The 12,887-nt window shown below is 36.4% G+C and overlaps 1 protein-coding gene across 2 annotated transcripts in view; it reads right to left on the bottom strand.

The window, feature by feature from the left end:
* Positions 1 to 12,887, bottom strand: part of LOC128018939 (plexin A3-like) — a 157,355-nt gene that overhangs the window by 131,897 nt on the left and 12,571 nt on the right. For both annotated transcript variants that reach the window (XM_052604834.1, XM_052604835.1), the window contains exon 3: positions 8,522 to 8,704. In XM_052604834.1, the coding sequence (XP_052460794.1) occupies positions 8,522 to 8,704 (183 nt within the window). The remainder of the gene's footprint in view (positions 1 to 8,521; positions 8,705 to 12,887) is intronic.

Genomic DNA, 12,887 nt, shown 5'->3' with positions numbered 1-12,887 from the left:
CACTGTAGTTAGAAACACATAAATCCCAATGTCTTCACTGATTGCTCTCAGGAAGTATTTCATGTGGACGCAGCAGGAATATTTACTCGTTAGCTCTTTTATAAAGTCTAAATTTGTATTTATAGGCTGAGTTACTTGACCCAAGTTTATTGACTTAAGTTTCCATTACATATACTGAAGCAGAATCCAGTCCTAAATCACACTGAGATCAAAAGAAGCCAATGTTAGTTAGTCTAAAATTGAAGGTTTACTTCATGAGTGGATGTGATGCAGTACTGTTTTATAATGTCAGACACAATTACAGTGTAACAGTGACTCAGATACAGTACAATCCACACAGCTGAACCGGGCCCAACAGAGCCTGACGTTTATGAGGCTTTAGGGTTGAATAAGACAGAGTGTCAAAATTAAGAAGTGGTTTCTAATAAATCCAGTGACATTTCAATGACATTTTAGCCAGGAGCAAGACTTGTTATCAACAGACTCAGTCACAGTTTAAATTTAAAAAATCATTAATTAGAAGAAATCTGCACCACAAAGTAAAAAAAAAAAAGGATTAAAAAGCAACATCACCACATGCAAATCAGATCTGTACAGTAAAATCAATGTCAGACATATAAAGTATCAGATATTAAAAGAAATTAGCAATGGAATATACGTTAAAGTAATGTTAAGATGACCTTAAACGTAGCAACAAAAAAAAAAAAAGGGGGAAACACTCGGCCTCAAGTGACTTATTGCTTATTTAAACCATATTTTTAGATATATTTTATATAAAACCATTTTTTTTTCTATTTTATTTTCAGTGTTGTCATTATTAACTAAAACTACTTGAAATCATTTCAGCTGCATGAAATAAAGCAGAAATAATATAAAATATAACAGATATAAAACAAACTTAACTTATAATGAAAAATACTGCCTCCAACTAACTAAAAAAAAATTAAATCCAAACAAAAATAATAGAAATGACCAAAGCACATAAAATAACTAAAAACAAACTACAATTTAAATGAAATTGAAAATATAAAAAAATAAAAGCTAATTAAAATATTAATAAATACTCAAATAGAACCGTTTTCAATAAACAATTACATTGATTATTAATAATAAATCACATTAAAATATTCTTCTACCAAACTGGCTTTCTACATCTACCAAACAATGGCAAGTGAGCAGATATCTGTCATCGGTCACATTAGCAGGCGGTTGCAAAAGCCGCTTAGACTTAAAAAGTCTTAAAAAGATAGTCATTTATTTTCATTATATTCTTCAAGACTGTTCATATCTTTTTAAAGTCAGTGACGTAAAGGTAAATTGGTCTAGTTTTAATCCAAAAAGTAAAGTTGGTCAAACAATAACTTAAGACGCAGTCTTAACCAGGAGTGCCCAAACTCGGTCCTGGAGGGCCGGTGTCCTGCAGAGTTAGCTTCAACCCCAATCAGACACACCTGAACCAGCTGATCAAGCTCTTACTAGGCATACTAGACACTTCCAGGCTGGTTTGTTGAGGTAAGTTGGAGCAAAACTCTGCAGGACAACGGCCCTCCAGGACTGAGTTTGGGCACCCCTTGTCTTAACATAGTGACTATGTTTATGCAACTGAACCAGACCTTAAGAAAGGTTTTTAGTAATTGATGATCTGCTAAATGCAAATCTGGCCTAAAAAGCTGCATCGAAAATTGGATAGCAATAAATTTAAGAAGTGCTCAGATGGTCCAAACACGTCACCATGAGCGCTTGAGAAATCATCTAGCAGCTTCTGTCTGTCGCCGCTCCACAGAGGAGAGCAACACATCTGTTACCCAGGTAGAAAACAGTCATCTAATTAAAGGAGTTGAGCAAGACCCCAAATCCAGCACTCTCCTGGCTTCGATCATAATGACACAGTGTTTTGTTAAGAAGTCGACGGTCTTGCGGTGCAGACCGGCCAGAGATACGACGCATCCCTCCCCGCCTCGATCCGTGACAGCAGATTTACAGCAAACAGATTTAGCCATGATCAAACGAGGCTGAGGCCCGAGCCGTTCATAAATCAGCCTCCCGGCCATTTCCACGCCCGTGCCGCACTCTTCTGCTGATTTACGCCGCTAAATTAGCTCCAATTTCCAGCCCAATCACACTTGGATTTGAATAGAGCAAAATTTTAGGCACAAAATGGTCGATGGAGTGGTCAGTCCTGACAGGTCTTTAAGGTCTGCTCCATTTTGGCCCCTTTCTGAAGCCTCCATCAGCTCAAGACAAAAATGCTAACATGGCGAAATATAAAAGCTGAGGGAAAAAAGTCAGGTGATGATGAAGAAGAAATTAAAATACTTGCAGCTCATGCATGATTATGAGGATTAGAGCGACTCAGTTGATGGTGCTAACACGAAAAATGTGAGCCGCGCGGAACACGGTTGCAGTGAAGCACAGGGATTTGACGCTTTTTAAAAGGCATTAATCAATTTGAACACTGCGACAGGGACACTAATCTGCCGTATTCAATATGTCTAAGACTGGGTGCAGAATGAGAATTTTCACCCTGGCGTATTTATCTTTATAAAACATAAACATGATCACACCAGATCACAGGCGGCATGTGTAATAGGATCCGTTTCTTCATTTAAAAACTGCACAATTGCATTTGCAAAAGAGCATACTACTATTAATATAATATATCCCATACATGCATATGGGATGTTTCTGTATGCATTGAAAACCAGGATGACCTGCTACATTTGCAAAAATGTGCACTGCGGAAAATACTGCAATGCGCTTGACCTGCCCTTCTATTTCAAGTGTGATGACAACCCTGGTGTCATGTAAGATCCTAACCAAACACAATCCCATTTGCTTTACTAACAAAACTTTTTATAGCTACTCTATATTCAGTGCATGATCGGAAATCATTGAAAAGTGACATTTCACATTATAGTAGTGATGCAAAAATTGGTGCAATTGATCATGTTCCTTTGTGCTTTCAGTTGGCAAGTTAACAGCTTAACAAAGTGCTAACTGGTTGGGAAACACTCTGACAAAATGCTCTAAAAATATAATAATAATTAATATCAACCAATGATTTGAGTGAATTATTCAGTAATTCCAGGTAAGACTTTTAACATGCATTTTCCAGGTATAAATGTGATTTTTATCTGTTTTTTTTGTATGTTTTCTTATCAAATGAAAACATATAATTTGATGAAATGTGGTGTGTTTGTGAAATTGTGAATGTTTTTTTCTTAATTTGCAATAAAAATGCATGGATGGAAACCCAGCTCACGTGGGTGACATAGCATGGTCTGAAATGTTTGCCGAACAATAATGCCTTCGGTTTTCACTTTCTATTTTTGATAAAGAGCAGGTAGTATTCAATATAAATAGAGTTAGTATTGCATTCCAAACACAGCCAATGACTTCCTCTTTTTGTGTCTACAGGAAACACAAGGTCGAGAGGATGAGAGGTCAGCACAGGATGGGCCATATTGATGATATACTACAGCTACCTTGAGATCATTTTAGCCGCTAAATAGACCGTACAATAAACCAACATAAAAGCACCTGATTAAGCATTCAATGGCAGACTCGTACATCCATTTGTGCACGTAACACAATGATATACATGCACACATTCGCCCACATTGCCAGCAAAATGTGTTCCATAAAAAAAAAAATATATATATATATATATATATATATATATATATATATATATATATATATATATATATATATATATATATATATCCCTGACAACCTTGGGTTTATTTCCCAACGGTCAGATTATCTCCTGGCCGTTTCTGCAGAATCCTCCGGCAGCCCCGCGGCTCTGTGAACAGCACAGGTGCAGGGGAAAATATCTGGCTGTATTTATTTTCATTTACCTTTGCACTTGCTGCTAAATATCTAAGCCGACCGGAATTGGTGCCAGGCTACTGGTTTAAACGTTCACTTGTAAAAGTACATCAGGAGGGAGAGAATTCCTGCTTCACCAGACATGGATTACTGAAATCGAAGCCACAGGCACAAATACTGCATGGTGTTTTGCACAAACGGGATGTAAAACTAGATCTTTACATTATAAGGAGAAAACATGATTGCTTGTGTGTAAGACCTGCTGCCATGATACTAGACAGTTATAACTATGGTTAGTAATTAAGAGATGCCCAGAGGCAAAAATAACACAGAAAGTCACCATTATAATTAACAACTGCCAATGAACAGAGCCGTTGTTAACTGAGAAGATGCGCCAAAAAACGCTGAAAATGAAGTGGATTTGCGCATCTTCTCTATTAACAACGGCTCTGTGTAGTAACAGCTGCTCTATGTGAAATCATGCACCTGATGGAATTAACCGCTGATTAGAGAACCGGCTTTACTGACGAGATGCGCATTAACAATCGGCCGATCGTGATCGGAGCACCCCTAATATATAAATAAATATATATATATATATATATATATATATATATATATATATATATATATATATATATATATATATATATATAAAATGTAAAACATATATATGACAAAGAAATTACTCTAAATATGTGTCAGGGTTTTTTTAATGATTAATAAATACAGGTAAATGATACAGTATGTATTTTAAATGGAAATAAATAAATACCATTGATAATCATTTCCTATGGGGCAAATATTGTCCCTTTTTGTATATCTTCATTTCTGCCAGCGGTTGCTAACCATTGGCAAGGTGCCCTGAAATGTTGCCAAGCTGAAGAATAAAATAAAATACTCGATTATTTAATTGCAAATGAGTCAAAAGACAACAGTATCACAAGTCTCCATGATACTTCCATGGCTTGTCCATCAGGTAAAAACTCTTAGAAAATATGAAGCTAACTCGCCTCAGAAAGACAAACGATCTGAGGTATAATTCATGTCTGTAGCACAAACAGGGGCACTTTAAGAGACAAAGTTTAGCATTACTAAGCATTAGCAAATCAAATAGGCAATTAAAGCTATGGGAAAAAAAGGCTCTTCTTTTACAAGTAGAATGATTCAGTGAAACTAGAATGTAACAAAACTCCAGAATTTTGACTCCAGGAGTCCAAACGACTGACTCAACTTGCAGCCAACTAGGGACAGGATACACTAAAGACTCATGGGTGATTTCTGTACAGCTTGAGAAAAGCAGTTTGCCGTCTCTTTTCTCCTGCCAAAACAAACAAGCCATTGCGAGGGGAGATATGGAGCAATTACCCAGCCTCCTCCTGTATTCTCTACACCACATTACAGCAGGTAGACCAACACTCTGAAAACCACCAAAACAGGCCTTTGAGAGACCATTTTCAGAGAGCTAACCCTAACCTGAGTATTTAATAACAGAATGAATTATTACTTCGACACCAATTGAGCATCTTAGAATGATTTCTAAAGGATCGTGGAGACCGTGGTAACGATATTGAAAAGTCATCTTTGCATCACAGGAATAAGTGATATTTTAAAACATTAAAATACTAAAAAGTGAACTTATAATAATATTTCACAATATAACACAGAGTAAAGTGTTAACTTATAAAATCCTATCAACCCTAAATATTTGAGTGCACTAGTTAATAGCTTTCACACACACACACACACACACACACACACACACACACACACACAAACAAAAATTAAAATAAATAAATAATTTCTACTCTAAAATCCAGAGAATATTATATATTATATAAATACAAAACTATATTTGATATATTACAAATTAACAAAAGTACATGTTAATAGAAAGTCTTGTTTTGATGTCAGTTATCAAGTTGTTGCTCTACATTTTGGGTCAGTGTTAAAAATGTAATTGGTTGTGCAGCATGTTTTAAAACTAATACTTATAATTCCTTATATGAAATCTATTCACTTGATTAAATGATGCAAACTGTAATCCAGACAAATCTTAAACTTCCGACTGTGTTTGGCTGTCTAACTCTGATGAGGAAATTTCAGTTTTCCCTGGAACATGAGCTAAAGCCATTCACGCTTCCTCCACATCTCCTGTTTATGCAGGAACAAACAGTACATATATGAAACCATAACCGCCTTTAAGCGAGTCTCTGTCTAATGCCAACTAGATTCGTACACAACCCATTTAGCATTTCATCCTGACACAATGTTTGCGAGAAAACAAACATTAGGATCTCCCCACATCTCTGTTTATTGTGATCTTTGGTCAATATGAAGGCATACGGATGAGGGAGTGTTTCTGTAACATCATATAATCTCCAACAACAAACAGAGCTGCTTATTATCAGCACGACCGCAAGCGCCGTATTCTGTTTATTAACAGCAGACAATCGTAAGACTATCAGCCAAGAACTCCAATTCAATCTCCAGATGTATCCCTGTTTCCAAACAGTTTGATCTGGAGCGGGGCTTTGAGAGGTATATCAGGACATGTTTGGACACGAACTCCCGTAAACAATCCGAAACAGGACAGCTCCCACAGGGCTGACCCCTGCTCCCTCACTCCAATAGGAGAATGGATGCGACCACATTCATATTCTCCAGCTGGGTGCTGGAATAGCGAATGCACACAAAACTGTAGCATATTTTCTTCCCCATCTACCTCATTTTAATTATGATGTCTGCTGAGAAAGAGCCAAGTCAGCTTCTCAGAGCGATTTCATCGGCCTCACGTCTAATGTAATACCTTTAATTCTCTCAATGAACAGTGACTTAAAACCGTCATGAATAAAAGTTCCTCACGATGACCTAATACAGCGCACATATCAGGCCGGGTGGCTGCTGAGTAATGTTAAACTTTAATACCGACTGGGTATCTCTCTCTCTCTCTCTCTTTTCACCAGCTGAAAAATGACTGCACCCTCTCACTTTGGCTCCCTCGAGAATCAATGTGCATATATTGGCCGAAATACTGGTTGGTGGTTTGTGTATGGCTATATTCATTAGGCTGAATTACATATGCAAAACATCATACTTTTGAGATCCAGTTAAACAGCTAATTGGTTAATTCAAGATAATATATTTAGGCTCACTACAGGTTCATCGGACCCCATTTAGACTTGTATTAAGAAAAACGGGGTTCAAAAACAGCCAATAGAAGCGCAACAGTCTGTAGCAGAATGCAGGGGTCTGAGAGTAAAACATTTATTTTCTAAAAAACATAACGCTCATGGCGGGACCCTTTAAAAAAACAACTGTGAGAGTCAACACAGGAGTCAAAGACATCAGTCTGAATATGAAGGGCTGAAAAACCAAACTCAATCTCAGCAACTTAATTTGATCAAAACTATAAACCAAAATGTGTGTGTTTGTGTGTGTGTGTGGGTGTTGTGTGTGTGTTAGGATTGCTGCAATAGTCATTGTTACCGGTTTTTAAAAAATCAAAACGCAACACCGGTTACTTCACTTGCCCTACCCACTTTACATCATTTAGATTTTTTTAATAGGGATGTAAAAATGCACCGCAAGTCTGTTGAAAATCAATACAAATATGCTGTGATGATACAAGTCGGTTGAGATATTAAATGAATAGCGATACATTTGTGGGTAGGAGTTTTTAAAAAAAGTTTAGATGACATTTTCTTTTCATCTTACCTCTGTATAATGCATATTAAAGCAGAAAAGAAATGCTGTACAGCTGCTGTTCCATATGCGCCACCTGCTGTCAGAGAGTGATTTTGCGTTCTCATTCAGCCCATCAGCTGTTTTTGTCTAGTTCAGATGTTTTATGTAGCATAATTTCACAAAGTTTTAAATTATACAGTCTAATTTAGATTAGAAACTGCTCATGCTTCATGTATGCAGGATCTTTGTTCTGATCATGATTAAAATCCAGAGTTTGCCTGTAACTGAATGGAAAGAGTACAAGCAAAGCCTTAGTTTGTTTAAATATGAAGAGATTTTTTTCATTTGGATTATTTATGTATTTGATTTGGGTCATATTTAAATGTTCAGCATTTTGTCAAAGCAATCATAAAATGAAATTTTTTCATTTATAATTTGCCTTACATTTTCATTCTGTAAAAAAAAAAGATACAATTGAATCATGAAATCAGTACCACAAATCGTATCGAATCATAGGTTGAGTGAAGCATTACATCCTTGTTTTTTTATAGTAATAAAAAATATTTAGTTTCAGTTAGGCTGGAATACACTTACACAACTTTTAAAATCTAACAAGAGTGAGGTGAGAAAGACAAGATTTGTTCATATTTCCAATTTCTTTTGAGATAAGTATTATTTTTTCCCTATTTTTATCCAAATCTTTTTTCAATTCTTTAATGTCATCCAACAAAGAACTATTCCAAACCCTAAATGCAGGTTGCACATGCTGTTGACTTTGCAATGATGTAGTACAGCATCACTGATGGACTTGAAGAATTTGATAACAGATTAGTCAGTCAGTGTACCTCAATTATAAACAAACTCACTTGTCAACATCATCACCATATCACTATGACTTCCCAATCAACCAACATCAAGAACAAATCAAAAGTCCAGCCAGTGACAAGATCTCCATAAAAGTCAACGATGGAAATACAGACACAGATTGGTTAGGTCTTACCTTCTTCAGGTGGCCACTGCGAGTCCCCACGAACACCACTGAATGACCTCCGTAAGTGTACGCAGCCACGGACGCCATACCGTCAGTCCGGTCATCAAACAGAGGAGTGCCCTCAATGACCCGCAGTCCTCCGAGAGGCTGGTTCAGAACCAGGCCACAGAAATCATCGCCAATCTGCTTGGGCTATAGGATGAAACGAGAAACAATGAAGCAAGTAAAGTAACTTTTATTTATATAGTGCTTTATATAATACAGACTGTGTCAGAGCAGCTTTACAGTGTTAAAAGGAAAAAAGTGTGTCATTAATGCAAGAGGACAATAACAAAGTCAACCCTGTTGAAAAAAACAGCATATGATGGTTAGGTATGTTTTAAAGATGGGATGCTGGTTTGAGCTGGTTTAAGCTGGACCTTTGCTGGTTTAAGCTGGTCCTTTGCTAGTTTAAGCTGGTCCTTTGCTGGTTTATGCTGGTCCGAAAAGATACCCTGAAGACCTAACAATAACTTTCTCCAGCTGTTGTCAATTCACAGCATCTCAGACAGGAAGTTCCAGCTAATAGATCAGACAGGGAAGAACCACCCAAACAGAGACTGTGAAAGTGAGCCCATGGGGATCATACCAGGGGCCAATGCGCACTGACCGGTGAGACATGACATCATCCTGCAATCTACCTCACTGTCAGTGCTTTATCACTTTAGATGTGCTCTCTCGAAAGAGGCACCATTTACTCTCTGAGCATCTCTGAAAAGCATTATTTCAGGCGATTTTAATAGCTGCCCACTGACACAAAGGAGGAAAAAAATACAAGAAAATCATGTAATTTCTCCTCAAGGAAATGTCCGAAGAGTTATTCAAAAATCAATTGCGCTAACTAACATCTGCAACATATCAACTGGCCGAGTGATGATGTCATCGAGCACCAAACCTAGTCCCCCAGGGTCATCCTGGAGGTGAACTATTGACTCATTACCAAGTTCTCGGAGCTCAACGGAAACCACAAAGCGATTTAATCTCACTTGGATGAATGACATCAGCTCAAACAGCAAGACGTTTCACGGTGGTAATGGCGAACATGAAGGTGCAACAGCTGAATTTTTTGGCACCTTCCACCCAAATTCTTCGAGGCAATGGGCGTCTTGAGAGTGTGCCACTGAATGATGATTGAGATGGTGATGTTGGCTGGTGGAACGGCTTGTTTTTGTACATGCATATGAAGACTAATGTATTAAACGAAGCATGAGCATGCGGCAGACATGCATGCTCTCATTATAAAGACGGAGGGATGTTGCTGTGCATGAGAAAGAGCTAATAATACCCCGCCAGCCACGGCGCTGGAATCAGGAGCAGATTTGCATCAGTCATGGGGAACCCTGTTGTTGCTCATAAAAACAACCACAGCCACTCCCCCCCCAAAGGAACGAGGTCATCGGCACGCTACATCTTTACTCCATCTGCTCTAGTTGGGCCGCGAGGTGTTGTGCTATTGTTCCCAGCGCAATTACAGCCACGGACACAAATTGTCCTCTCGTCTGGTTGTCCTCCAGACAATTAAGAAAGGAAAAACAAATTCTCCTGGTTTGCTAATACTTTGTTATTTTTTGAGGAGGAAAACATTGCTACTGTAGCATGATGTAAGCTTAAGTTTACAAGCACAGAGTCACTTAATAACTACCGACAACTAGCATATCAAACGACATGCAGCAAAATGATTCAATATGTACGCTAGGGTTGGTTCTAAACCAAAATGTTGGCTTCAGTACCTCAATATAAGCTGTTGAATATGCATGAAACAACAGCAGCATTCATAAAACAATTACTTAATAATTGAAATAAATTCACATTAAATCTGTCATGTTATGCAGATAACATACGTGACCCTGGACCACAAAACCAGTCTTAAGTCGCTGGGGAATATTTGTTGCAATAGCCAAAAATTATTAGGATATTAACTAAAGATCATGTTCCATGAAGATATTTTGTAAATTTCATCTTTAAATACATTAAAACTTAATTTTCAATTAGTAATGTGCATTGCTAAGAACTTTATTTGGACAAGTTTAAAGGTGATTTTCTCAGTATTTAGATTTTTTGCACCCTCATATTCCAGATTTTCAAATAGTCAAATACTATCCTAACAAACCATACATCAATGTAAACATATTTATTCAGCTTTCAGATGACGTATAAATCAAAATTTGGATAAATTGACCTTTATGACTTTTTTTTTTGGTCCAGGGTCACATATATTTAAATGAACAACTAGCTACATATAAATGCCTTCGAGAACTTAAGTATTTTCCAATAGATTCAAAATAAATTATTTGAATATTACAGTGCATTATACATAATAATTTAGCAAGAAAATATCAACAATTAACTTGATTTGCTCAAATAGGCTAACCCGAACATGAATAATGGCACTAAACCCCAAATTTATAAACATTATACACTTTCTTAAATGCCCCTATTTTCCTCTGTCATGCATGCTCAGCGTGTGCATCTTTGTTGACCTTTGTAACAAACTGAATATTTATAGAAATAATAATTATTAAAATTCATTATCAAAATTACATTCTCAAAACATGCATTGATGCATATTACATTCCAAATTTTTTGGTCCACGTTTATATACTGTTTTTGTACAATGGTACTTTTTGTCATAAACTCTACTGTATGCTAATTAGCTACACAATTAAAGCTTGCTTAACCCCTAAGAAATGAATAATACCTAACCCTTGGACAAAGTTTATGTTAACACACTTTTTTAAAGTTTTTGCAAATTTGCAAGCCTATAACTAGCTTCAAGGCAGATAAATAACATCAAATCATGAGTGTGATTTGTCACTGCACACTAAATTACAGGAGACAAATATTAAAGATTCATAAATAAAGCATCAAGGGTTTCCAGAGGCAGACCAAGTATAGTACACTTGACTGGTTCAGAGGCGTATTGATTTTGATGTCTAGCCATCACCTTCTTCATCTCTCACATAATAAGCTATTGCTTCCCACCCTGTCTGGTTTGAATAGATTTTTCATCAAAGATACATTACATCAGATTAAGATGTGTAATCATGTTAGACAGTTTCCCCTACACCGGCATTCCTGAAGTCTGCAACATGTCACAATTAGGTCAATGGGAATCATGTACAGTATAGCATCCACAAATGAGTTTTTCAGAAACAACAACAAAAAAAACAGAAAACAGACTGAAGGTCTATGATTATGAAAGCACGGAAAGCCTCTGGTACTTATTGTGACATAAATCCACACTTTAAAAACATGATTAAAACAAGGAGGACATGTTCCTGGATAAACATCACAATCAACCAATAAGATGAAGTTAAGAGTTTTAAAAGCTCTTGGATATGTTTGTTTAAGCTCATAGGTAGTGTGTAGAGATGCACCAAATGTTAGAATTCAGGCAATATAATTAAGTTGAATATTATTTTAATGTTATGACTCATAACCAATAAATGGCCGACATTGTGAATCAATACTTTGTCAGGGAAAATAAAAAATAATTTTTTAAAAGTAAAGAACGACTGCATATTCTATTGCATATGCAAAAATATTTCAGCTGAAAATCCACTATAAAAATAGCATACTGTTTAAATTAGACACCGACATGAACTCAAGAGATGGTGCACTCAAAAAGTAAAATCTTTGCCATTATCTATCAATGTTCCTTTAAAGGGGTCATGAACTGCCTTTTTTATTATTTTGCACAGTTTTCTGATGTCCACTTATAATAATCATCATATAATGTTTGGTTTCTAAATAGAGCAGTATTTGCATAACTCGTTATTTACACTTAATACGGAATCGTTGGGCGGGGCTAAAGCTTAAGCAGTGATATAGAAGCAGGTGTTGATATTCTTCTGCAGAGGCGATATTTAGCCACTCGATTACATCATAAAGAGACACATTCCACAACCTTCCGTTTCAACAGATTGGCTTCAATATAAGCCGTTTTTATAGCACAAAGACCTCTTATACTTCAAAAGATCAAGGGAAATTTGAATTCTCAGTACATGACTCCTTTAAATTATAAGATAGATTATAATTATATGCTAGATATATAAAAAAAAAACTTTTAAACGGGGCTGAAACCATTAAATATCCAATATAAGCTGATATAAATTAATTTAAAACACACACACACACACACACACACACACATATATATATATATATATATATATATATTGAGTGTTGGTGATGAATTGTGCATTGGGGCATGGCCTATTATTGTTTGATAAGAGTGTGATAAAATAGTTCATAAAACCATGTAGATCGATAAGCATGTCCTTTTCCAAGTTGATTCTATTTCAAGATAAACTTAATTTGTTGATGTCAAGTAAAC

Source organism: Carassius gibelio, chromosome A8 (assembly GCF_023724105.1).
Source record: "Carassius gibelio isolate Cgi1373 ecotype wild population from Czech Republic chromosome A8, carGib1.2-hapl.c, whole genome shotgun sequence".
NCBI classification, from domain to species: Eukaryota; Metazoa; Chordata; class Actinopteri; order Cypriniformes; family Cyprinidae; genus Carassius; species Carassius gibelio.
The sequence above is the reverse complement of the archived record's forward strand: the minus strand, read 5'-3'. Positions and strand labels throughout refer to the sequence as shown.